General features: G+C 37.9%; 1 protein-coding gene across 1 annotated transcript in view; it reads right to left on the bottom strand.

Annotated features, from left to right (window-relative positions):
• Positions 1–770: 770 nt before the first annotated feature.
• LOC149808501 (peroxiredoxin-5, mitochondrial-like) overlaps positions 771–21,252 on the bottom strand; it is a 39,924-nt gene continuing 19,442 nt past the window's right edge. The window contains exons 5-6 of the mRNA XM_089978234.1: positions 10,537–10,631; positions 771–6,540 (exon numbers count right to left, since the gene is read on the bottom strand). Coding sequence (XP_089834360.1) covers positions 6,423–6,540; positions 10,537–10,631 — 213 coding nt within the window. The 3' untranslated portion in view covers positions 771–6,422. The remainder of the gene's footprint in view (positions 6,541–10,536; positions 10,632–21,252) is intronic.

Below are 21,252 nucleotides of genomic sequence, written 5' to 3'. Positions count from 1 at the left end.
TAGCCATCAACTCCCTTGTGGCAGCAGGTATAATCCATCTAGGCCCATGTAGAGTTGTCGGAACCCTAAGTGAGGGAGGAACTTCACAAAAGAGATTCTGTCCCACTGTGCAGCAAGCATCTGATTGATATGTCCTGCAACTATACTGTACTGGTGAGGGCTCATGTACTAAGGACTGGATCTGGGAAGCATCTAGCCAACAAAGACAACAAACACTACCAAACTTAAGATCCTATGGCATATATAAATGACTGCACAATCTCTTCTGGTCAGGAGTAGAACTGTCATTTTTACCCCACTGGTAAAATACCACACCTGGAAACTGGCTCAATATTAATGAATGACAGATAAAATTTGACACACTTGCCCCAGACACACCTCTGAATTTCACTGTCCATCCAGGATTCTGGTGATACAACAAAGCAAGTTTGCCAAAGCACCTCAGATGAACCACAATAATATGACCACAAACCAACAGAAGCATCATACTTGACAACTATAACAAAACAGAATCGAAGTGCAGTGGATGTTTTCATTTAAGTCCACACACTCAACATTTTCAATCCTCCATGTCACATAATGCTTTGAATCAGAACTTAATACCAAGAAGAAATTTAAGAATAGATGTTTTCTATCACATCCGCACTTAGCAAATTTTCAATCCTATATGTCATAAACTGTTAACGCACTAATGGAAACATAAACTAATTTGAACGGTTGGAGATCTATGCATCAAAATGCACAGAATATAAAAAAAATTCAAAAACAAATAAACATACATGCATTTCTGCTTATTTTATTTTACATTTCCAATATTTACACAAAACTATATATGTTTGATATAGATAGGAAAATGAACCTTAGTTAGGATTTAGACAATGCCAGTCCCTATACCAACATCTTCTGACAACTATAACAAAACTGAATCAGAGTGCAAAGGATGTTTTCATTCATGTCCATGCACTTAATAAATTAAATCCTCTACAATGCTCAGAACCAGAAATGAAAGAAACATAAGAATAGTATGTTGGCTAATTTTCAATCCTATACGTCATAAACAGTTAACACACTAATGGAAAACTATAATAATTTGTTTGAACTGCTATGGAAATGTGCACCATGGCATACAAAATATAAACCAAATTAAAATAGAACAAACACACATGCATAAACAAAAATATATATATGTACACCTAGACACATTATAGCTTATATTATTTTATTTCCAACTCTTTTTTTTATGACTGTTCCGGTGGCGGATGCGGGAAGTCATGGGTTTCATCCCCGGTCGAGCCATAGAAAAGACTTACAAAAATGGTACTAACAGCTGCCTCGCTTGATGCTCAGCATTAAGAGGTTAGTGTTAGGACTGGTCGGCCTGGTTTCAGGATAATGTGATTGGGTGGGACATCATGCTACATGTCTGCGGTATGGATATCAGTTTCTGTGTAGAGGAAAGGATATGAGCTGCAGCATTTTCTGGACCTGCATGTGTTTGAAACATGTGCCTTCAAAGCCACACCAAAGAGTCAGGTGCTAATTTTTGTAATGAGTGTTCCAAACTCAAGTCTGTTTAAGGACTGAAATTCCATCAATAAGGCAATGTCTATATTTTTTTTCACTTACAACTAGGATAAGCTCTCAAAAGATTCTTTGTCCTAAAACATAACTTATATTATTAACCAATCCTGGTCAGTCAAACCCAGATATACTCTATTTTATGTTCACACATTTCTAGGCTGGTTCCTATTTCATTAGTACCATGTGTCCTATATCCACCCTTGATTTTTTTTACAGCCCTATGAATAGTTGTTGTTGTTGTGGGGTTTAACGCCATTTTTCAGCACATGATAGGTTATACATGGCCGCCAGTATTAATTGTGGAGGAAGAACCCATGAAAACCCCAGAAACAACCACCGACCCACGAGAAGTTCCTGGCAAGCTTTCTCACATACCCACATTGGCTGAATCCGAGACTCGAACCCATGCAGACAGAGGTGAGATGGCAGTGATCTGTAATGGAGAGCGCTTTAGACCACTCAGTCACTTGGGGCCCCCCAATGAATACATAAGTAAGCAATATGCATAGTTCTGCTTGCCAAAGATTACATTTATGAGTATTAAACTATACTGCATTTCATGTTCACCTAAAGAGCAACTGTGCATTTCAGGCAACATTTAAATATTTGTGCTTTATTTAAGAAAATCAGAAAAAAAATATTAAAATAAAACTGTCTAACAAGAATCATCTTTTTTAATATCACCATTTATTGCTCTTCAATTTAATACTCAAATATATTACCAGCAATGTCATATTACATAATTAATGAGTAAAAGGTCAAGGTGATCATCTATATATACATGTATTATTATAGAAAAAGATATTTAAATGACAAAAATTACCTGAAATTCCTCCCAGAAGACATACAATTTAAAACTAAAGTAAGGCAGACATAAGTCCATTAAAATGCAAAACATGAACTTTCAAAACATTCGCGGAAAGAAATTAGTGGGATGAAAAATCATGAGAGGTCATCACCATTAAGCATGGTGGAAGAGACCAAAGTATCATATCTGAAGCATTATGTTTCAAAACAGAACTAGGAAATATCATAATGCTTACTATAATTACTCTATAAATGGTAAATTGTATATATTTTATATATGTATTGCTTAGATATAAACCAAAGTGCAAAACACTCCAACTAACATAGATCTACACACTGTTCCTCCTCCCCCCCCACCCCCATCTTGACAACAGTAGATATATCTGAATATATCTGTGTTTAATATCCCACTGAAAGTCACTCTGTGGTTTACAAAAGGTATTAATTTTGCTTCTTATCTACAAATAGAACCATGTGATTGCATTTATAGTAAAGTGCACTTGCATATGTGGAGTCACTGTATTGCTGTGGCTGTCTATAGGACTCGTACTAATTAAGTTCCAATAGTAAACCTATGCAAACAACATGATATTAAAAATTCAATAACTTCAAATTTTTGAATGCTCCTGATCAAACCAATATTTATCAGTATAGATGAAACCTGGATGTCAGCTTCTGTATAGAGGAAAGGATAAGAGCTGCAGCATTTTCTGGACCTGCATGTGTTTGAAACATGTGCTTTCAAAGCCACACCAAAGAGTCAGGTACTAATTTTAGAAATGAGTGTTCCAAACTAAAGTCTGTTAAAGGACTGAAATTCCATTAAAAAAACAATGTCTCTATTTTTTTCACTTACAACTAGGATAAGCTCTCAAAAGATTCTTTTTCCTAAAACATAACTTACATTATTAACCAATCCTGGTCAGCTAAACCCATATATACTCTGTTTTATGTTCACCCATTTCCAGGCTGGTTCCCATTTTTCCATATAATTAGTACTGTTGTGTCCTTTAGGCACAATATAAACTGCATACTTAAATATCTGATTTAAAATAATTATAAGAATTAGATCTATGTTACAATTAGGTTATTAACATATCATTTCCATATGATTTATTATTTTTTTCCCTTACAAAAATGAGCAAATAATAAGATAAATGTAGACACATCCATGCAGCATGCCCTAAATTTGTTGGAAATGAAAATCTCTAAAAATTTAAGATTTGATAATTTTCCACATTATTAGTCATTTCAACAATAAGCTGAGACAAGATTAATACAAACAATTATCAAACTTGTCTTGTTAATGACAAGACCATAATCAGATCTGTTAAGTAAAATGAACCAAGTCAAACGACTTGTGTGATATAAATGCGTCATTCCCATGCTGAAATTAACAGCATCTTTTGACGCTAATATTTTATAACAGTGTTGGCAATGGTCAGTGCCTTGATTTTTACAGAACATCCACTTAAGTAAAGTCTTTATTAGGGAGAGATCATTTAAGTTTCCAAAATGGGTGGGTTGCAGTATATAAAAACAAAGCAATTGTACTTGAAACAAATTTATCTTGTGATGAATGAAAGAACCAAAAATATTCAGATTGGAAAGAACAATTTAGTCCCATAAATTAAATGGACAGTCCATTGCATCACACATGCAGTAAGAATTGAATTAGAATTTAGCTGTGTACATGTATATTCAGCCCTGTGACTGGGGCACTACTGATCAATGGCTAAACACAAAATTCACATTGCAATGTTGTTGTTGTTGTTGTAGGGTTTAACACCATTTTTTAGCACACAATAGGCTATACATGGCGACCAGTATTAATGGTAGAGGAAGAACCCGGGAAATCCCCAGTAAGAACTACCGACCCTCAAGAAGCTACTGGCAAGCTTTCTCACATACCCACATTAGCCAAATACGAGACTCAAACCCATGCAGACAGAGGTGAGATGGCAGTGATCCGTAATGGAAAGCGCTTTAGACCACAAGGCCACTCGCGCCCCCCCACATTGTAATATAAATTCTGTGTATTTGTTTTTAAAACAGAGCAGTCATCAGGAATTGAACTGTACATATTTCAGAGAATTACTTTTCACAGTTAAACAGTAAGATAAATTTATACTGTTCAAGAGAAGCTCATCAAGGTGTACTTCTAAAGAGAGTCCATAAGTCTGTTAAGTTTTCTCTGAATAAAGTAAAAGCAAAGACTTATTGCAAAAGAAGTTGATCAACCTTTCCTAAATATAAATGTACTGAATATACAAGGCTTTTGAAATTATTTGTTATTATCCAAACATATGATCCAAATAAAGATCAATGAGTCTTAAAATGGTATCTGATTGTAAATCTCTCTTGACATCTCAGGGGCCCCGGGTGACAGCATGATCAAAGTACTCACCTTTACTGATCATTGCCATCTCACCTCTGTGTGGTCTTGAGTCTTGGGCTTGGCCAATGTGAGTATGTGATAAAGCTTTCCTCAGTAGCTTCCCCAAGTCGGTGGTTCTTAACAGGGTTTTCCTGGATTCTACATCCACCTGGTATACTGGCTGCAATGTATAGCCTATCTTGCATAGAGAAATGGCGTTAAACCCAAAACAACAATAACTTTCAACATGTCAGTTTGTCCATGGGTGGTCTTTATTCACTGGCTGTCCAAATGTCAGTCAATAATGTTGACCAGTCCCTCCAAGGTGGAGTTACCATCAGTGTGCCTTCCTAAGCATGGTGGAGATTTGTAGGTGTTTATCCATTTCAGAGCATTATAGCAGAGTGAAAGTATAGGAGATTAAGTTCCACAATGTGTGAGGTTTTGAAAAATCATGTGAGCTGTACTGTATTTGTAAATTCCACTATTATATATCATGAATACTGACTGTATTTAGTAACCTCCACTGTTATATATAATGTACATAGAGTATTTATTAACCTCCACTATTATGTATACTGACTGCATTTAGTAACCTCTGCTATTATGTATACTGAGTGTGTCTAGTAACCTCCACTAGTATTTATAATGTATACTGAGCATGTTGAATAACTTTACCTTCTATGTAAATGTAACCTCCACTAGTATGTATAATGTATACTCAGCATGTTTAATAACTTTCCCTATTATGTAAATGTAACCTCCACTAGTATGTATAATGTTTACTCAGCATGTTTAATAACTTTCCCTATTATGTATATGTAACCTCCACTAGTATGTATTAAGTATACTGAGTATATTTAATAATCTCCACTCTTATGTTCACAATCAAGTCAAGCCATGTGAGAAGAAATGACAATAATTATATCTGCTGATAAAACACCTGTTTTAAAATTAACACATCATTTTTAACACTGGAATATTTTCCAGAAATGTAAAAGTTAAGATAAAAAAATAAGAATTAAAAGAATTATCATTGGCAAAATCATGTATACTAACAGATCTACCAGTACATGACACAAAGGCAGATCTGGGTCTCTGCAGTTTGCAACTGGATCTGAATTATATACAAGTATATATGGTACTGTTAAACTAAGGATATAAACTGCCATATTAACCTGTGATTGACCCATATAAAAGTAAACTGCTTTGATTTTGCAGTGTGATAATGACTCTTGATAAATTTTACTTAAATAAAACAAAATACTTTGTGAAATTTGGAAAATATTCGATGTAATTAACCATACTATGTGCTTTAGAAATTATTTTTGGGAGACATCATAATAATGGCACACCAACAACGTCATAATCATGTCTGCATGCATATTAGAAAAATGAGCTAATTTTGACAATTTTGAGACTTCTCATCTTTGGTGGAGCAGTCTCTCTACCAATATGGTAATGCTGAGCAAAGCACATGTAAAATCCATTTCTGGCACTAATATAATATATATGAGAGTTTTGGGAAGAAAGGTACACACTTATTAAGGCATGTACAGATATTACATCAAAAACAGTATATTCAATACTACAACTAATATGTCCATAGTGAATTAAGTCCTGTTGCTATGGCAGCCGCTATTGCATAATTTGGATGTCATTGTGCTGCCCTTGAACGAACATAATTGCGGATGCACAGCAGGCAGGCTAGTCCTGTATGGTCTGGTTCTGTGTTGACACCTTGAACTACACCATCTTCAATCACCAGTGAATACCTTGAACACATTAAATATTGGAGAATATGAACAATGGATTAAAGGTAGGTGAATAACTACAACAGATTAAAAATACAGGATTACCTACGGTGGATTAAAGATATGTTTTGTACTGTTGAATGTTTACTGAAACTAGAAATTTACTTATACATTTGAATACAATGCATATACAATCTCTCTCTTTCTCTCAACTTTTCAAAAGCCAAGTAGGGCGATCGAATAAAAAAAAAGAGGGAGACTGGTACTTAAAATTAGGAGGTTTTTCGCACATTTTTTAAGCTTTGTTTACACTAAATATTAATCAATCTACTAGGTCCATTATGCCTACAATTCTCAAAAGACTTGCTATTTCTCACTGTGACACACTTAACTCACCCCACCCACCCCAGATGTGCCCTCTTTTCATACTCTGGACAGCAGTGGCCAAACTGCACAACAGGTATGGGTTAGTCTTAAGCCGAAAAATCTAAAAGTGAATAGTTAACAGGTAATCCTGCCCTCCAACATAATTAAAAGAAACCATGTTCTACAGTGTGTTATTTAAGCACCAATAATTGAGTGAGAAGTAAATGATGCCCTATTTTGTTGTATTTCTGACGGTGCCTAAATACGCGGTCTCAAGCTACCATACGTGTAGCAGTATAGGAAAATGACGTTTCTGGCCCACCCTCAATTCCCAGCCTCAATTTCCATTTTGGAATCCTTCCTTTGAAACTTAAAATGGAGTAAATTTAAGTTTCTTTCTCTTAGTTAACCAGACTTACGGAATTTATGAATGAAGATTGTAATAAAAAATGTATCGAAACTGACATAAATGTTTTGCTTTTGAAAAAAAATATTCCACAAGTAAATTTTCCAAGACAATGTACACATACATGCTGACATATCTTGCTATATTTTGCTCACTCTTTCTGGTAGGAAAAAGTAGCTGGTAAGAAATTCCTATTGAAATAATCTGGTTCTGTTTCTTCAAATGCGAGAATTAATGGGATTTCACTTTCATGTAGAAAGGATGTAATTAGAAAAAATTATTTTACTAACTCGGTGGCCTATTTGGACTGCTCCAATGGCCTAGTGATTATAGCATCCACCTCAGATGCAGGATGTCATGGGTTCAAATCCCAGCCGAGTCATACCAAAGACTTATAAAACTGGTACTAACAGTTGCCTCACTAGAAGCTCAGCATTAAGAGTTCAGTGTTAGGACTTGGTCATGCTAAATGTTGGTGGCATGATACCCCAAAACTAGACATCACTATAAACTGCAACACTGCAGACATCGTGGCTGAATATCACTGAAAAATTGTTAACTCTCTGTTAAAAACCCAAATCAGACACACAAAGTGGTTTATAACCCATGGGTTGTGATCCAACAGTGGATCATCCAAATCAGACACACAAAGTGGTTTATAACCCATGGGTTGTGATCCAATAGTGGATCATACAAATCAGACACACAAAGTGGTTTATAACCCATGGGCTGTGACCCAATAGTGGATCACCATTTGGGTCATACTTTTACTATAGTGATACACATATCAATACAAGAGGCAGAGAAGTGATACAAAAGGACAATCTGATTAAAATCAGATCTCTGCTGTCCTACTTGAAGATCTGATAATGACTGCTTAAGGGTCATGTTTTGTTGACCTTTGAATTAGTCAATGGAAATGCAGCTTTAAAAAATCTTAAAGTGAATCAATTCATTTGGTACACATTCATGCTCTTCAACCACACTGCTTATTTTCCACATGCTTCAACATAAAACTTCATCTGATTGGTTGTTGTTGTTGTAGGGTTTAACGCCATTTTTCACATAAGATAGGCTATACATGGCGACCAGTATTAATGGCGGAGGAAGAACCTGGGAAAACCCTGGAAAGAACCACCGACCCACGAGAAGCTACTGGCAAGCTTTCTCACATACCCACATTGGCCGAATCCGAGACTCGAACCCGCACAGACAGATGTGAGATGGCAGTGATCCGTAACAGTGAGCGCTTTAGACCACTCGGCCGCTCGGGGCCCCCAATCTGATTGGTTGAAAAAATGATTGATTATTGTAATAACACAGGTTAACAGAACATTGCCCCAGTGCAGTCGCTGTCAGATCTTCATGTATAACAATGGAGATCTGACTTTAAACAGATTGTACAAAATGATACTTCTACCCATGTTATTTTAATTTTTAGCAGTCAAGAATAATCATTAGTTGTTTGCCTTTCAATTCTTTAAACGGTGAATTCATCTCAGACAGCTGCTTTTGCAGGCACATGCACTTGTTTTGTTAGTTTAAATGAAAAAGACTATTGAGAACACTCACTCGCCTCCTACAAAACAAACAAAAAGCAACAGGGTTTCTAATTTGCCCCCCACTCCACCAATTCTATGAAAATTATCTTATCCCAACATAATGTTCATTATAAAGAAGATATTGTAAATGTTTTCCACATTTATAATGGAGAAATTACTCATCATTTAATAACCACTATTATGCAAAATCTGGCATGATGTCAATAAATACATCAATGTTTCCTGGAATGGACAATGCATCTTGCTTGGAACATTTTGCATTTCATGCATTTAGTTGACACTTTTAATGAAATGACACAAAAGGAGAAAAAAAAGCATAAATATACAATTCAGCATGTTACTAACTCACTAAAACAACCCCGAACTCCAACTGAATATGAGGAAATAGTCAGTGTCTTGCTAACTCATAAATGACAACCTGAATTCAACAATAGTATGTTGTAACGTGGTTTTAAATAGATGAAGACTGTAAAGGTGACAAAGTCACTTAAATTTGGAAAAAATTGTTAAAATAATGTACACAACCTGTAGGTGAATGATTGTCCAACACAATATATCTAAATTTAAAGTTGGATGGTCCAGTTTTTACACGAAGATGGCTTGGATTGTTGGTGGTATAAAGTACAGCAGTGAAGCTTAAAAACTAGTGAAACCTGGTAATGGCAAAGGGAGGTAATGAGCAAGAGTTACATCAGAGCAAAAGACTTGTGTACTGTGTGTGTGTGTGTGTGTGTGTGTGTGTGTGTGTGATTGGATTTTTAATGTAGCTTTAACAATCTTTCAGTTATATCGCTACGATGTCTGCAGTGTACAGTTTATAGTGATGTCTAGCACTGGGGCATCATGCCACAGACATGTAGCATGATGTCCCACCCAGTCACATTATCCTGACACCAGGCCGACCAGTCCTAACACTAACCTCTTAATGCTGAGCGCCAAGCGAGGCAGCTGTTAGTACCATTTTGTAAGTCTTTGGTATGACTCAATAGGGGATCGAACCCACGACCTCCCGCATCCGAGGCGGACACTCTAAATACTAGGCCACTGGAGCGGTCGACTTGTGTACTAAATTAACCCTGAGTAATCAATCATGGATAAAAGGACACTGGGAATTCCCTCAAATGCAAATAGCTTCTGCTATGTTAGAAAGAGAGCTCAGAATAAAGACTTTCAAACTGATTTTGTACAACAAAATTCAAGTCAAGACCTTTACAAATCAGTGTAGCAACAGATATGTTTGGCGAGTTGTACTAAGTTGTAGGTGTTATGAGGTAAAGGATTATGCTGCTTTGTTTAATGCTGTGAACTGCCAATTTTCATGAGAATAAAATTTTGAAATAAGGTCACTAATTTCACCAAAATATTTTACAAAGCAAAAGTCCTTATCAGAATGCTCTCCATGGGTGCCAAAGGGTAAATCACCTCATAGTGAGACTGCCTTGTAATAAAGTACATGATACATACTATTTTACTAAATGAAATGGAATCCATGGCCATACCCGCCTTATAAGTGTATTATTATTGATGGCTTTAGAGTGAGGTAGTGCTGTACTATTTTCAGAATAGAACAAAGTTAACAATTCACACAAAATTCAACATCATTAAAATTTAATACTGCAAAACTATTACAATTTACTGTACTTATAATGAGTTCTCATTTTGGATAGATTTCAATGTACTTACCTTTTAGAGCGGACACCACCAAGAAGATTTTTACAGTCCAGCACCATATCAAGAGCCCTTGTGAATTCTGCTTTTGGGTCTGCCAGCATCAGTACCTACATGTACATAAAAACTCTGCAACTTTACAAGTCTTCTAAAATGAAAATCAGAAAAATATAACAAAACTTTCATCATCCAAATTGTTTGTGCTCGTGAAAAAATATGTTGGTTTTAAAATGTCTTTATTAAAGTACATGTACAGTACTCCCTCACTATAATAAACTGTCACAGGAGCCATAAAAGTGGAGTCACTTATAGTTAAGGTTACCTTATATTGGAGTGACTAATAGTTAAGGTTACCTTATACTGAGGCATTTCATATTTCTATTAAATAGTAAAATGTCATCCACAACCATACCAATCTTATGAAAGGGACTGCCTTGTACTGTGGTATTTTATATAAAATAGTACTATTAAAAAATTTAATTAAATCTATGACCATACCATATACCATCTGTATCATGTGACTACATCCTCCCAGAATGGAGAAAAAGTCAGTATGACCCTCTGACCTTTTGCACATCACTCTGTCGCATGGTCATGCACAGAAGGTAGCTGTACCTATATGTCATCTTATCACAGATGACAATTACACAGAATATCAGAGTGGGGTGGGAGGAGGATATTTGGCAATAGAGACAGGTAAGTATTGCATAATTAAAATTAGTTTTAAGCCCCCCCCCAAAAAAAACCTACCTTTTAACTGCAGCAATTACTTATCCTGTCACTTTTGCTTAGCTGAATTTGTCAGTAAGGTGGGTAGGATATGTCAAACTGATAAAAATAGAGAAATTAAACTTACTCACCATAGAGAGAGAGGTCCATTTCTATAGAATGTTCATGTCTCTCTGTGCCATAACAATGGGACCCTGAGAAAAAATGCATGTGCTCTGTTGTGCTAATGAGCAGCGATAAAAGGAGGAAAAGGGATTATGGGAATGCCAAAAAGCTGCTTTCATGATATCCTCCAGAGAGGAATGATTAAAGTAGGCCCATGAGGTAGCAACATCTCAAACCTCATGAGCTTCAAGTTTCATAAAGATGAGGTCTCGATCGGTGAGGACTATTTAATTGTTGTGACAATCCACTGGGAGATAGTTTCGTCTACAGAGCCCTTAATAGGGAGAAAGAGACGTTTTCAACCCTTTCTTTTTGCTTTGGAGACATTAAGATGGAAGCGAAGAGCATGCAATGGGCATAAAAGTCTATCTTGATCATCCCCTGCACATATTTTACTGAGACTAGGAATCTCTATGGGTAAGGGGGCTACTGAAGGTAACTGATTTTTTGCGAGAAAACCAGATTGGCAGAGAAGGGAAACGGAGTCATAGTTCATATTAAACCTAAGACAGCCAGAGTCAATGGACAAGGCATGAATTTCACTTCTTTGTCTTGCTGAGGCAAAGATGAGAAGGAACACAGTTTTGAGTGTGAGATCCAAAAAGGAAGCTTCACTCAATGGTTCATAAGGTGCTTTGGTTAATAGTGGATACTGAACATCACTTGGTCTCAAAGAGGAACAAAAGGAAATCAGCAATGGAAGTTACAGAAGGGCAAATAGGATCAACATGTTTCCTACTGCTCCAATCACACAAGATTCTCCACCTGGCATCATAAACTTTGGATGTAGAAGCTCTCCTGGCTTGAATGATGCAACTGGTGACTGCCCTAAATCCTGTTCTGGCAGAGAGATCATTTGAGATGAACCAGGCATGAAAGTGGAGAATATCTGGGTTGTTTTGGTGAAGGGATCCCTCCAGTGTGGTAGAGACCTGGGTCAGTCTATCAAGAGGTCTAGGAGATCACTGAACCATGGTCACTTGGGTCACAATGGGGCAATGAGAATTATCCGAACTTGTGGTAGCAGTCAGAAATGTGGGAAGGCATATGCAAATAGGCGATCCCACTGAAAGCTGAATGCACTGATTGCCCATGCTTTCTGATCTAGGACAGGAGACACATAAAAGGGAAGTTTGTTGTTGAGCTTGACTGCAAACAGGTCCACTAGAGGTCTTCCCCCAATGGGAAAACAGGGACACTGTTACTGAGTGGTGAGGAGACCATTCTGTGATGATGGCTCAGTCTGTTCTGGACAGGCTGTCCACTAATATGTTCATCTTGCCTGGAATGTGGCAAACTCAGATTGAGACATTCTCTGAAGCTGCTCAGATGAAAAGGTTTCAGACCTCCATGCAAGGAGAAGGGGCATGTGTACCTCCTTGACATCATAGGTAGGCTACAACAGACATGTTGTCTGAGGAGACCATGACACATCAGCCCCTTATTAGATTGATACACCCTTGCAATGCCAGAAATACTGCTTTCATTTCAAGGTTGTTAATGTGGAGGGACAAAATTCGGCCGGAGTCCAGGAACCGTGGAGAATTATGCCCTCCAGCTTTAAATGGGCTCCCCAGCCTGAAATCTGACACATCTATAAACAGACAATAATGGGGATTGGGTGCATGCATGGGAACCCCCATCAGGAATCTGTCTCGATTCATCCACCAAAGCAAATGGTGGTGAAAAAGTGGTCCTAGAGGGATCAGGGTTGATAGAGAATCCACCTTGCCAGAAAGAGGAACTGCAGAGGATGCATGTGAAGACATCCTACCAATCTGGCAGAGGCATGCAAAGTTCTGATTAAGAAAATATAAAGTCCTTCAGGTAAAATGGTTTAAGTTCATAGCGTCTCTAGGAGAGCCAGGATTCAGTCTACCCGATCCAATGGAACCCAGACCAAGTTTTGGTTCGTGAGGAAGTTCATCCCCATGTAAATAAACTCCTGTTAAGGAATGAGTTCAGACTTCTCGAGGCTGGGTAGGAGACCCAACTGAGTTATGGTGGACCAAGAGAGGAACAGATCCTATTGAAGTGACTGAACATGGATATGGTGAATCAGCCAGTCATCCAAGTACTGGAATATTGATGCTCCCAATATTCAAAGGTAGGCCGCTACCACACCCATAGGAAGAGATTATGAACAGCAGAATCCAGAATTGAAAAATCTCCTGGTCTAAGCAAATACGAAGATATCTGCGGTGCAGAAGAAATATGGGGACATGTAAATAGGCATCCTGAAGGTCAATGGAGACTGCCCAATCAGACGGAAAAAGAGTGTTCCAGATTGTGAAGGTTGTCTCCATCTTGAAGGTTTCCTCCAACAGAAACTGGTTGAGCGGGGAGAGACCAAAAATGACTCAAAATTTCATGCTTTTCTTGGTGACCAGGAAGATTTAGGAGAATGATCGTTTAAAACCCTCTCAACTACCCCTTTCTGGAAAAGGGCGTGCACCTCTTCCTTTAATTCCACCAAAATAGACTGGGAAAAGAAAATGTTGGTCCTTGATTATGGGGGTTGTTCCTGAAACTGGAGTCAATGACCTTCATTTTCAATGCAGAGGACCCACCCATTGTCCATTGACAAAGCCTTTGAGAAAAGGCTTAGGCAAGCACCTACTAAAACATTTGGGAAGGAGTATGCATGGCAGGAGAGGGGGTATTTGCTATGGCTGCCTCCCCCCTTCCTGTTCTGGTAGGAAAGGAAGGTAGGTTAGAAAACTTCCTCTTGGATCTGTTGCAACCTGGGTGCCATGGACCTGATGAGGGAGAAGTGGTCTAGCAAGAATTTGTCAACTGGACTGGGGTTGCAACTGCTTGAAAAATTTGGCAGATGGTCCCTGAGGACAATTTGCCTGACTTTGTTTCCTGGTCAATTGTGATGGACCAGAAGTGGAGGTAAAATGTTGGTGATCGAGCAAGTCTTGATAAACCATGGTAGGAATGAGGCTCCCAAAAGGGTTTCAGCTTCAAGAGGAGCAGCTCTTATAAGGTCTTTAAGCATGATCTACAACGAGTCCAATGCAGCATCACAGCAGATGTGCAGAAATTCCGCTGATAATGCCATGGCAACAGATAGCACATGCCAGGATGTTTTGGCCACAGCCTCCAGTAAACACTGTAATGCAGCTGGATTCAAGGAGGCCTCTGTCAGCATACTAATGGAAGCAGCTACAAATAGGACGGCATATGGGGCTATAGTTACATATAACTGGGTCTTCTGTTCCATGGCAATAGTTTTGATGGGAAGGCATGCCCAGGATCCTGAAGAAATACCCACTTTGGCCGCATCAACATCCAATGGAGGAGGTTTAATAGGCCACTTCGGGGAATGTACCCGGTAGCTTGAAGAAGAGATATGGAGTCTAAACATAGAGGGAGGAACAGACCATGCTCTATGTTGCCAAGCAATATTTTGGCCTATGAAAACCTCTCCGATATTTCCTCAATTGTAGATGAATGTGGGAGAAGAAAGACGTCTGGTTGAGGTAGTGCCCCGTAGATCTTTTCCAAACTGGAAATGGTCTTTCTAGACTGTGTGCCAGATGGTTTGGGGCACAAATCAGGGAATGACAAATGGGAAACCCCATTTACCGCCTTATCAAAGGACCAGACCTCTTCTTACTCATCCACCCGAGATGAGTGAGTGGGCCTGAGAGATGGTGTAATTGCCACAGCTTCTGTCTGAAACTTGTTGGAGTCAACAAGGATGGAGAGAGCATCATCATCCTCATAGTCAAGGATACTCCGAGTTGGATAGTGGATGGACATCACTATGTCCCTTGATGGAGGGGGCATAGGAGCACTATGTGTCACAGTCCCTGGTTGATCAGGAGGTGCGGAGGAGAGACGAGAACATCTACTCTTGATAATGTAACACCTGTAGCCTTCTGAAAGGAATCTACTTGGCAAGGTGATGGTGGGACATGAGCCACAGCATCACTTCGACTGACAGGACAAGGTCCAGTAGTCCATGGGGGCATAACGGATCAAGGTTCCTGAGGTGGAAGGCCCCACATCCCATAAGGGTTCATAGATACAATTGGGGGGGGGGGGCACCGAAGCATTCTCCATCCCTAGCCTCAGTCCTGTGTATGGAATGTAACAGAATGGGTCAACAAGTTGCCAGAGGTACAATATGTATTACAGTGCTCAACCCTAAATAAAATGGTTTTGGTGATCAACATTCTTCAATGGAGGGTGCAACCAGCTGTCACAGTGCTCATCCTCAATAGAGGTTGTTTGCAACCTGCTATCCCCAATGGGAGGGTGCAATAAAACCATCACAGTGCTCTACCTCTCTAACAGGAAGGAGCAACCTGCTACCTTTAGTGTGAATGCTGTTAGGGATGCAAGAACTTTCCGTCATCTCCCTACAGGGGAAACAATGTCAACAAAAGCGTTTTACGAAGTTATAAAAAAACTGTATTGAGTTGAAAATAAAATGGAGGATATATATGTATATATAGGAATGCCACTAGTTTCCAAGTTATCACCCAGGGGCTAAGTGTGTGTATGTAGTTTGGTGAAAGGACCAATGTCAGTTTCATATCTTATTTCCTCTTTATATGTTCAATACAAATGCATGTCATTACAGAGTTGCAACAACAGCAAATTCAAAATTATGATCCATAGGCTACATCTGTGTACCCAGTGGACACGATGGGTTAGAGTAGGGAATACCTGGTTGGAGGGGTTGGGTGGGTTGTCTCATTCAAACTTCAATCTGATACAAATTAATAATAGGGTCAATTATCACAAATACCAATTCTCAGAGATATAACACCAAAACCTAAGAAATTATGATGTGCAAAACTATCCCCAAAATTCCTACCCTAACCCTATGGAACTGATCTAACTCATACCCAACCCTATGGGAATTGATAAAAATTGTAAAACTGTTAATATCTTCAAAACTTCTTCAATCATATCTTAAAGTTTTAAGACTCTACTAAGAACAGTGTAGACAGTGCAAAGCATCACTAACTCACACATGTAAGCTCCCTCATAGTGTTCAAAAATATTTCTAGGATATCTTTCATGAATTTTAATAATCCATGTGTTAAGTGAAACCTGGAAAAAGAAAGAAAAAAATCCTTCAAAAATATATATCTGCCAATCAGCTTCATATCGTCACAGAAGTAAAATTAACTGAAGCTTTTTTCCATTTTCTTGGTCTTGTGATGATTGAGAGATCTCTTTCTCTCTTTCTCTGATTGTTGAAATGAATCCTGGGCAAGTTGGGTTTTTTTTGCTACATGTAGGCAGCAATGTCCTTTTAAAATTAAAAGTACCAGTATTAGTGAATTACTTTGAAGAAGACAAATACAATGACAATAAAAAAACAGAAGACCATAACGTACATGTGTATCACACACAGGTGATCATACGTATCCATTTTCTATAAGACTTTGCAAAAACTGTATAACAGATCTGGTATTGACACAAAACTGCAAGCTCCTTCAAATTTATATTCTTACTAAAAGAAAACACTCTACTGCATAAACTGAAAACTCGTTTAAATAAAACTTCTTGGCTGTTATATAAACTGAAAACCCTCCCAACAAAAACTGCTAGGCTGTTATATAAATTGAAAACCCTCCCAACAAGAACTTCTAGGCTGTCATATAAACTGAAAACTCACCCAAATAAAACCTTACAAACCAAGAACCATGTATTCATTAAATCATCAAATGATATATTTTTGTCTGCTGTGTAATTTTACTTAGTTAACCTCTTTTATCTGTCTTACCATAAATATTCAATGCAACAATGCTCAAACGGTATCTGATAAATATGTTTCTATCACTGCTTCATTCATACCTCTCATTTTTACGGAAAATAAAATTAAATTTTTTTTCTTGAACTTGCTGTGCTGATGGGAAATTCAGATGAAATCAAGGATAGTAGTAAGGAAAAAGGCTACATTCTGGCTCACACAATTGATCTGACCATCAATTACTGTCTGAAGGCCCCCTGCAGTCACCCTGCAAAAAAATACTGTCTGGGTGATCCAGAATGCTGTCTTTTTCCTTTATACTATAACTGTTACATATTGACACACTTATTATTTAAGCTCTGATTTTATAGTGTTCATTCACATATGTGTTTATGTCATTGACACAATAACATTTGTCATCATAAGAACATAAACTTTTTTTTATTTACCAGCAACATTGACAAATCATGTCTATTATATCTGAATGTTTTCATGGAGAAGTACTTTAGACTTCCATGCAGTGCATATTGGTAATCATTATATGTCACAATTTTGTTCACAAGGGATTTTGCAATTCCTGTTGCTTGCTTTTTTAGCATCATCATCAGAGCCCCTGAAAAATGTTGAGATCTTAATTGCAAAAAGTGGATCTGAGCCTTTTATGCAAGTCTGGTTGGCAAGATTTCAGTGGCATTTTGAAATCCTCTAGGCAAACCAGTGCAAAAAAAGGCAGCAAACGTTGCCACGTTTACTGAATTTGATGTGCATTTTAGTGTATACACCAATAGGTGATGTGTAATTAAATCATTGTTGTAATAATAATAATTAGTGATTCTGTGCTTACTATGGAATCTCGCACAGCTAAAACTAGCCTGACAGGAACTAGAATCAGTTAAGAAATATCTCCCTGTCCGTGATTCTGTCAAACAGCAGCTGCAACAATGTCAGGAAGCTCAAGTGAAATTTACAGACAGTACAGAACAGTTATTTAAACCAATTGTTGAACCAACCAAAACAATTGTTACAGCAACTGAGGCAACACAAAAAAACTCTGAAGATATTACCATCATCTTCAACCTGCCCAACCACCCCAACAACCTGGTCAGTCACAACCAAAAAATCAACCACCTCTTCAACCACCACCAAAAGTTAACATAATAAATAAATTTATTGAGGAATGTATTGCCACCATCAGGGATCAAGACCAAACACTTGATACTGCTGTGTTTGGATACAGTCGTAGAGATCAACATGTAAAACCGAATATTTTAAAACTTAAACTGGCGATTGGGTTAAGGATCTATCGTGTTAATACTAATACTCAGCAGATCAGATCTGAGGAAGATGGTATAAGTTCTGAATTCTTTAACCACGCAGTAAAGGAACATTCTGCAGTGGTAAGACAGAATATGGAAGAAAAACAAAACAAAATGAGGCACAAACTTGAAGAAACAGCAAAAAAAAGAAAATCAGGCATAAAAACTAGATCTGAAACAAGAAGAAAAAAGCAGAAGATGAGTTAAGAGGCCTGCTATGGAACCACATCAAGAATCTTCAACTGAAGAAGCAACCAAAAGTGGCCTTGCCACTCGCAATGTGCAAACATATTGTGGTCATAAAAAACAAACCTTGACAATAACAAAATAACATGATTATACACAATGCCTAACATAACCAGTAATGGTCAGGGTGATAAATTTATGATTATCAGTATATAAAGTTATCTATCGAGATGGGATTGGTGATGTTGTTCAAAGGTATTTCTTGCCTGCTGAGGCATTCACTGAAGCTCAGGGTAGTTTGTTTTAAATGGATGATAATCCATACGAGTTGGTTAACAGTGCACGATTTCAATATTATTGACGGCTGAGAAGTTGAGGTATGTCATGATAATGTTGATGTTGATATTAGGTCTCACAAGATATTCAAGTTATTATTCATGGTCTGCTGGTCTGGTTTGTTTAGATATTCTGTCACAGACATACATTTTTTAGCTCAGATAGGTGCAGTGCCAGCTGGTGTTACTGATTATTAAGCAATCACTGTAATATTATCGGACAAAACAATGCAGCTCGAAGGTGTTGGTGGATGAATGAGAATAGTTGATGCACCTGTGGAAAACTTGACATCTGGTCAGATTAAAAAGCGGCAATCAGCATATAAAGAATCGTGTAACAATTATTATGTCTGAAATCAATGGCGTTGCAAGACCCAAATGTGCTATCATTGACAGAACTTCAGCTCAAACACTACAATGATGCCAAGAAATCAAACACTGGTGTGCGACTTGATCTTTCCGCAAAGATACAGTAAAAACTGGTGGTATATTTCTACTTCTTGCAGCGAAATCAGTGCTGATTGTTGCTGCAGCTCCAGCTGTTGCAAAAGCATTCACTCTCGGTGCCGTTGGATCAGCTGCCTGACTAGCATTGAAAAAAGCAACAGGAAATGGTTTAAAAACATCAACAACAAAAAGGGACAGCATCTAAGATTAGCAGAGTCCAGGTACTCGCTGGGTTACATTGTTGTTGTTGTAGTTGTTGTAGGGTTTAATGCCATTTTTCAGCACACAATAGGCTATACATGGCGGCCAGTATTAATGGTGGAGGAAAAAACCCGGGAAAACCCCAGAAAGAACCACCGACCCACGAGAAGCTACTGGCAAGCTTTCTCACATACCCACATTGGCTGAATCCGAGACTCGAACCCACGCAAACAGAGGTGAGATGGCAGTGATCCGTAACAGAGAGCGCTTTAGACCACTCGGGGCCCCCACTGGGTTACATACACTGTTGATCAATAAAACACTCACAGATATATCCAGCAGAATCCCTGACATCGCCGAGCACGTCAGAAAGATTGGAGCAAGTGTAATTCATACTCTCCTTTCATCAATATGGTATACATGGTGGGATCTGGATTAACAACATGGTCAAAACAACATAACACCATAAAACATACTCTGAGGTCATTGGGGTGTACATGCTCTCGGTGTCATGATCTGTGAAATTTAGGATATTTACAACACATCCATGGCATCATTCAACTGCTAGATTTCTGGAACTGTGTCAATCATGTTAAATCAAAGTACAGAGGAAATATTCATATTGGATCCAGCAGATAAGAACTTAACCTCAACGACATACTGGTGGTGGAAATCGTTGCAAAAACAACTCAATTGACTACTTAGTATATAAGATAGTGCAACAGTGAATCCCATGCAATCTTACAGATATAATCAAGCATGTGTGGGGAAGGCAACACTGGAAAACATCATTGACGAGCATATGACAAAACAAAGAAAATACCACAGACAAATCAAAGTCATCGACAATATTGTATATGTGGTGTCCTTGCTGGTCGCTGGAGCTAATCAGCACATTATCAGCGATATATGTGATATTGCCTGTGAAGGGAATTGGTGTTGCTGCTCTTGTCAGTGCTGCTGGTATCCTTAATATTATCATGAAAAGATTACCAACATGTGCAGGTAAGAAATTACATGAACACAGAAATAATGTGAGTGTCGACACATGCATGTATAAATATATCAATAATGTCAGCAGAGTTGAATGACTGCTTAATATCAGAGAGTGAATTTGCTTCAATTAGTTTTATTTATTATCAGTATCATAAGATAACAATCAACCTAACGCCATCAGGAAATAACATCAGCAGTGATACATTGCTGGTTACCAAAGCCACATTTAGAATCCATATAAATATAATGATGATCGCAGAAATAACTACTCGTCTGGAATAAATTATCACTAACACAACACCAACAACGACCACAATGATATCAGTAATGTCAATGCAGCCAGAATTCAATATTGGTTTTTCAACTCCAATAAAAGTGCCTCTGGCCCAATTAAGACTTTATTATAGTTGTCCAAATATTAGAGCAAAATCATTTGGTGGATTATCCTCCAACAATTCACTCGTGTTCGTGAATAACAGTAAGGAGGGTTCAGATGATCCCAACTGGAAAGTCATTGGAATCATATCAAATCAAGCAAATCAGTGATGAACTTCAATGCAAAATTAAATCTATAATGAGAAGAGAATCAAAGATTGCTATCAAATTATGTGAGCCAATGCTGAGTGCCACCACTGAA

Source organism: Sinohyriopsis cumingii, chromosome 1 (genome assembly GCF_028554795.1).
Source record: "Sinohyriopsis cumingii isolate HCF-2022 chromosome 1, ASM2855479v2, whole genome shotgun sequence".
Lineage (NCBI taxonomy): Eukaryota > Metazoa > Mollusca > Bivalvia > Unionida > Unionidae > Sinohyriopsis > Sinohyriopsis cumingii.
This window is presented reverse-complemented; position numbering and strand designations above follow the sequence as displayed.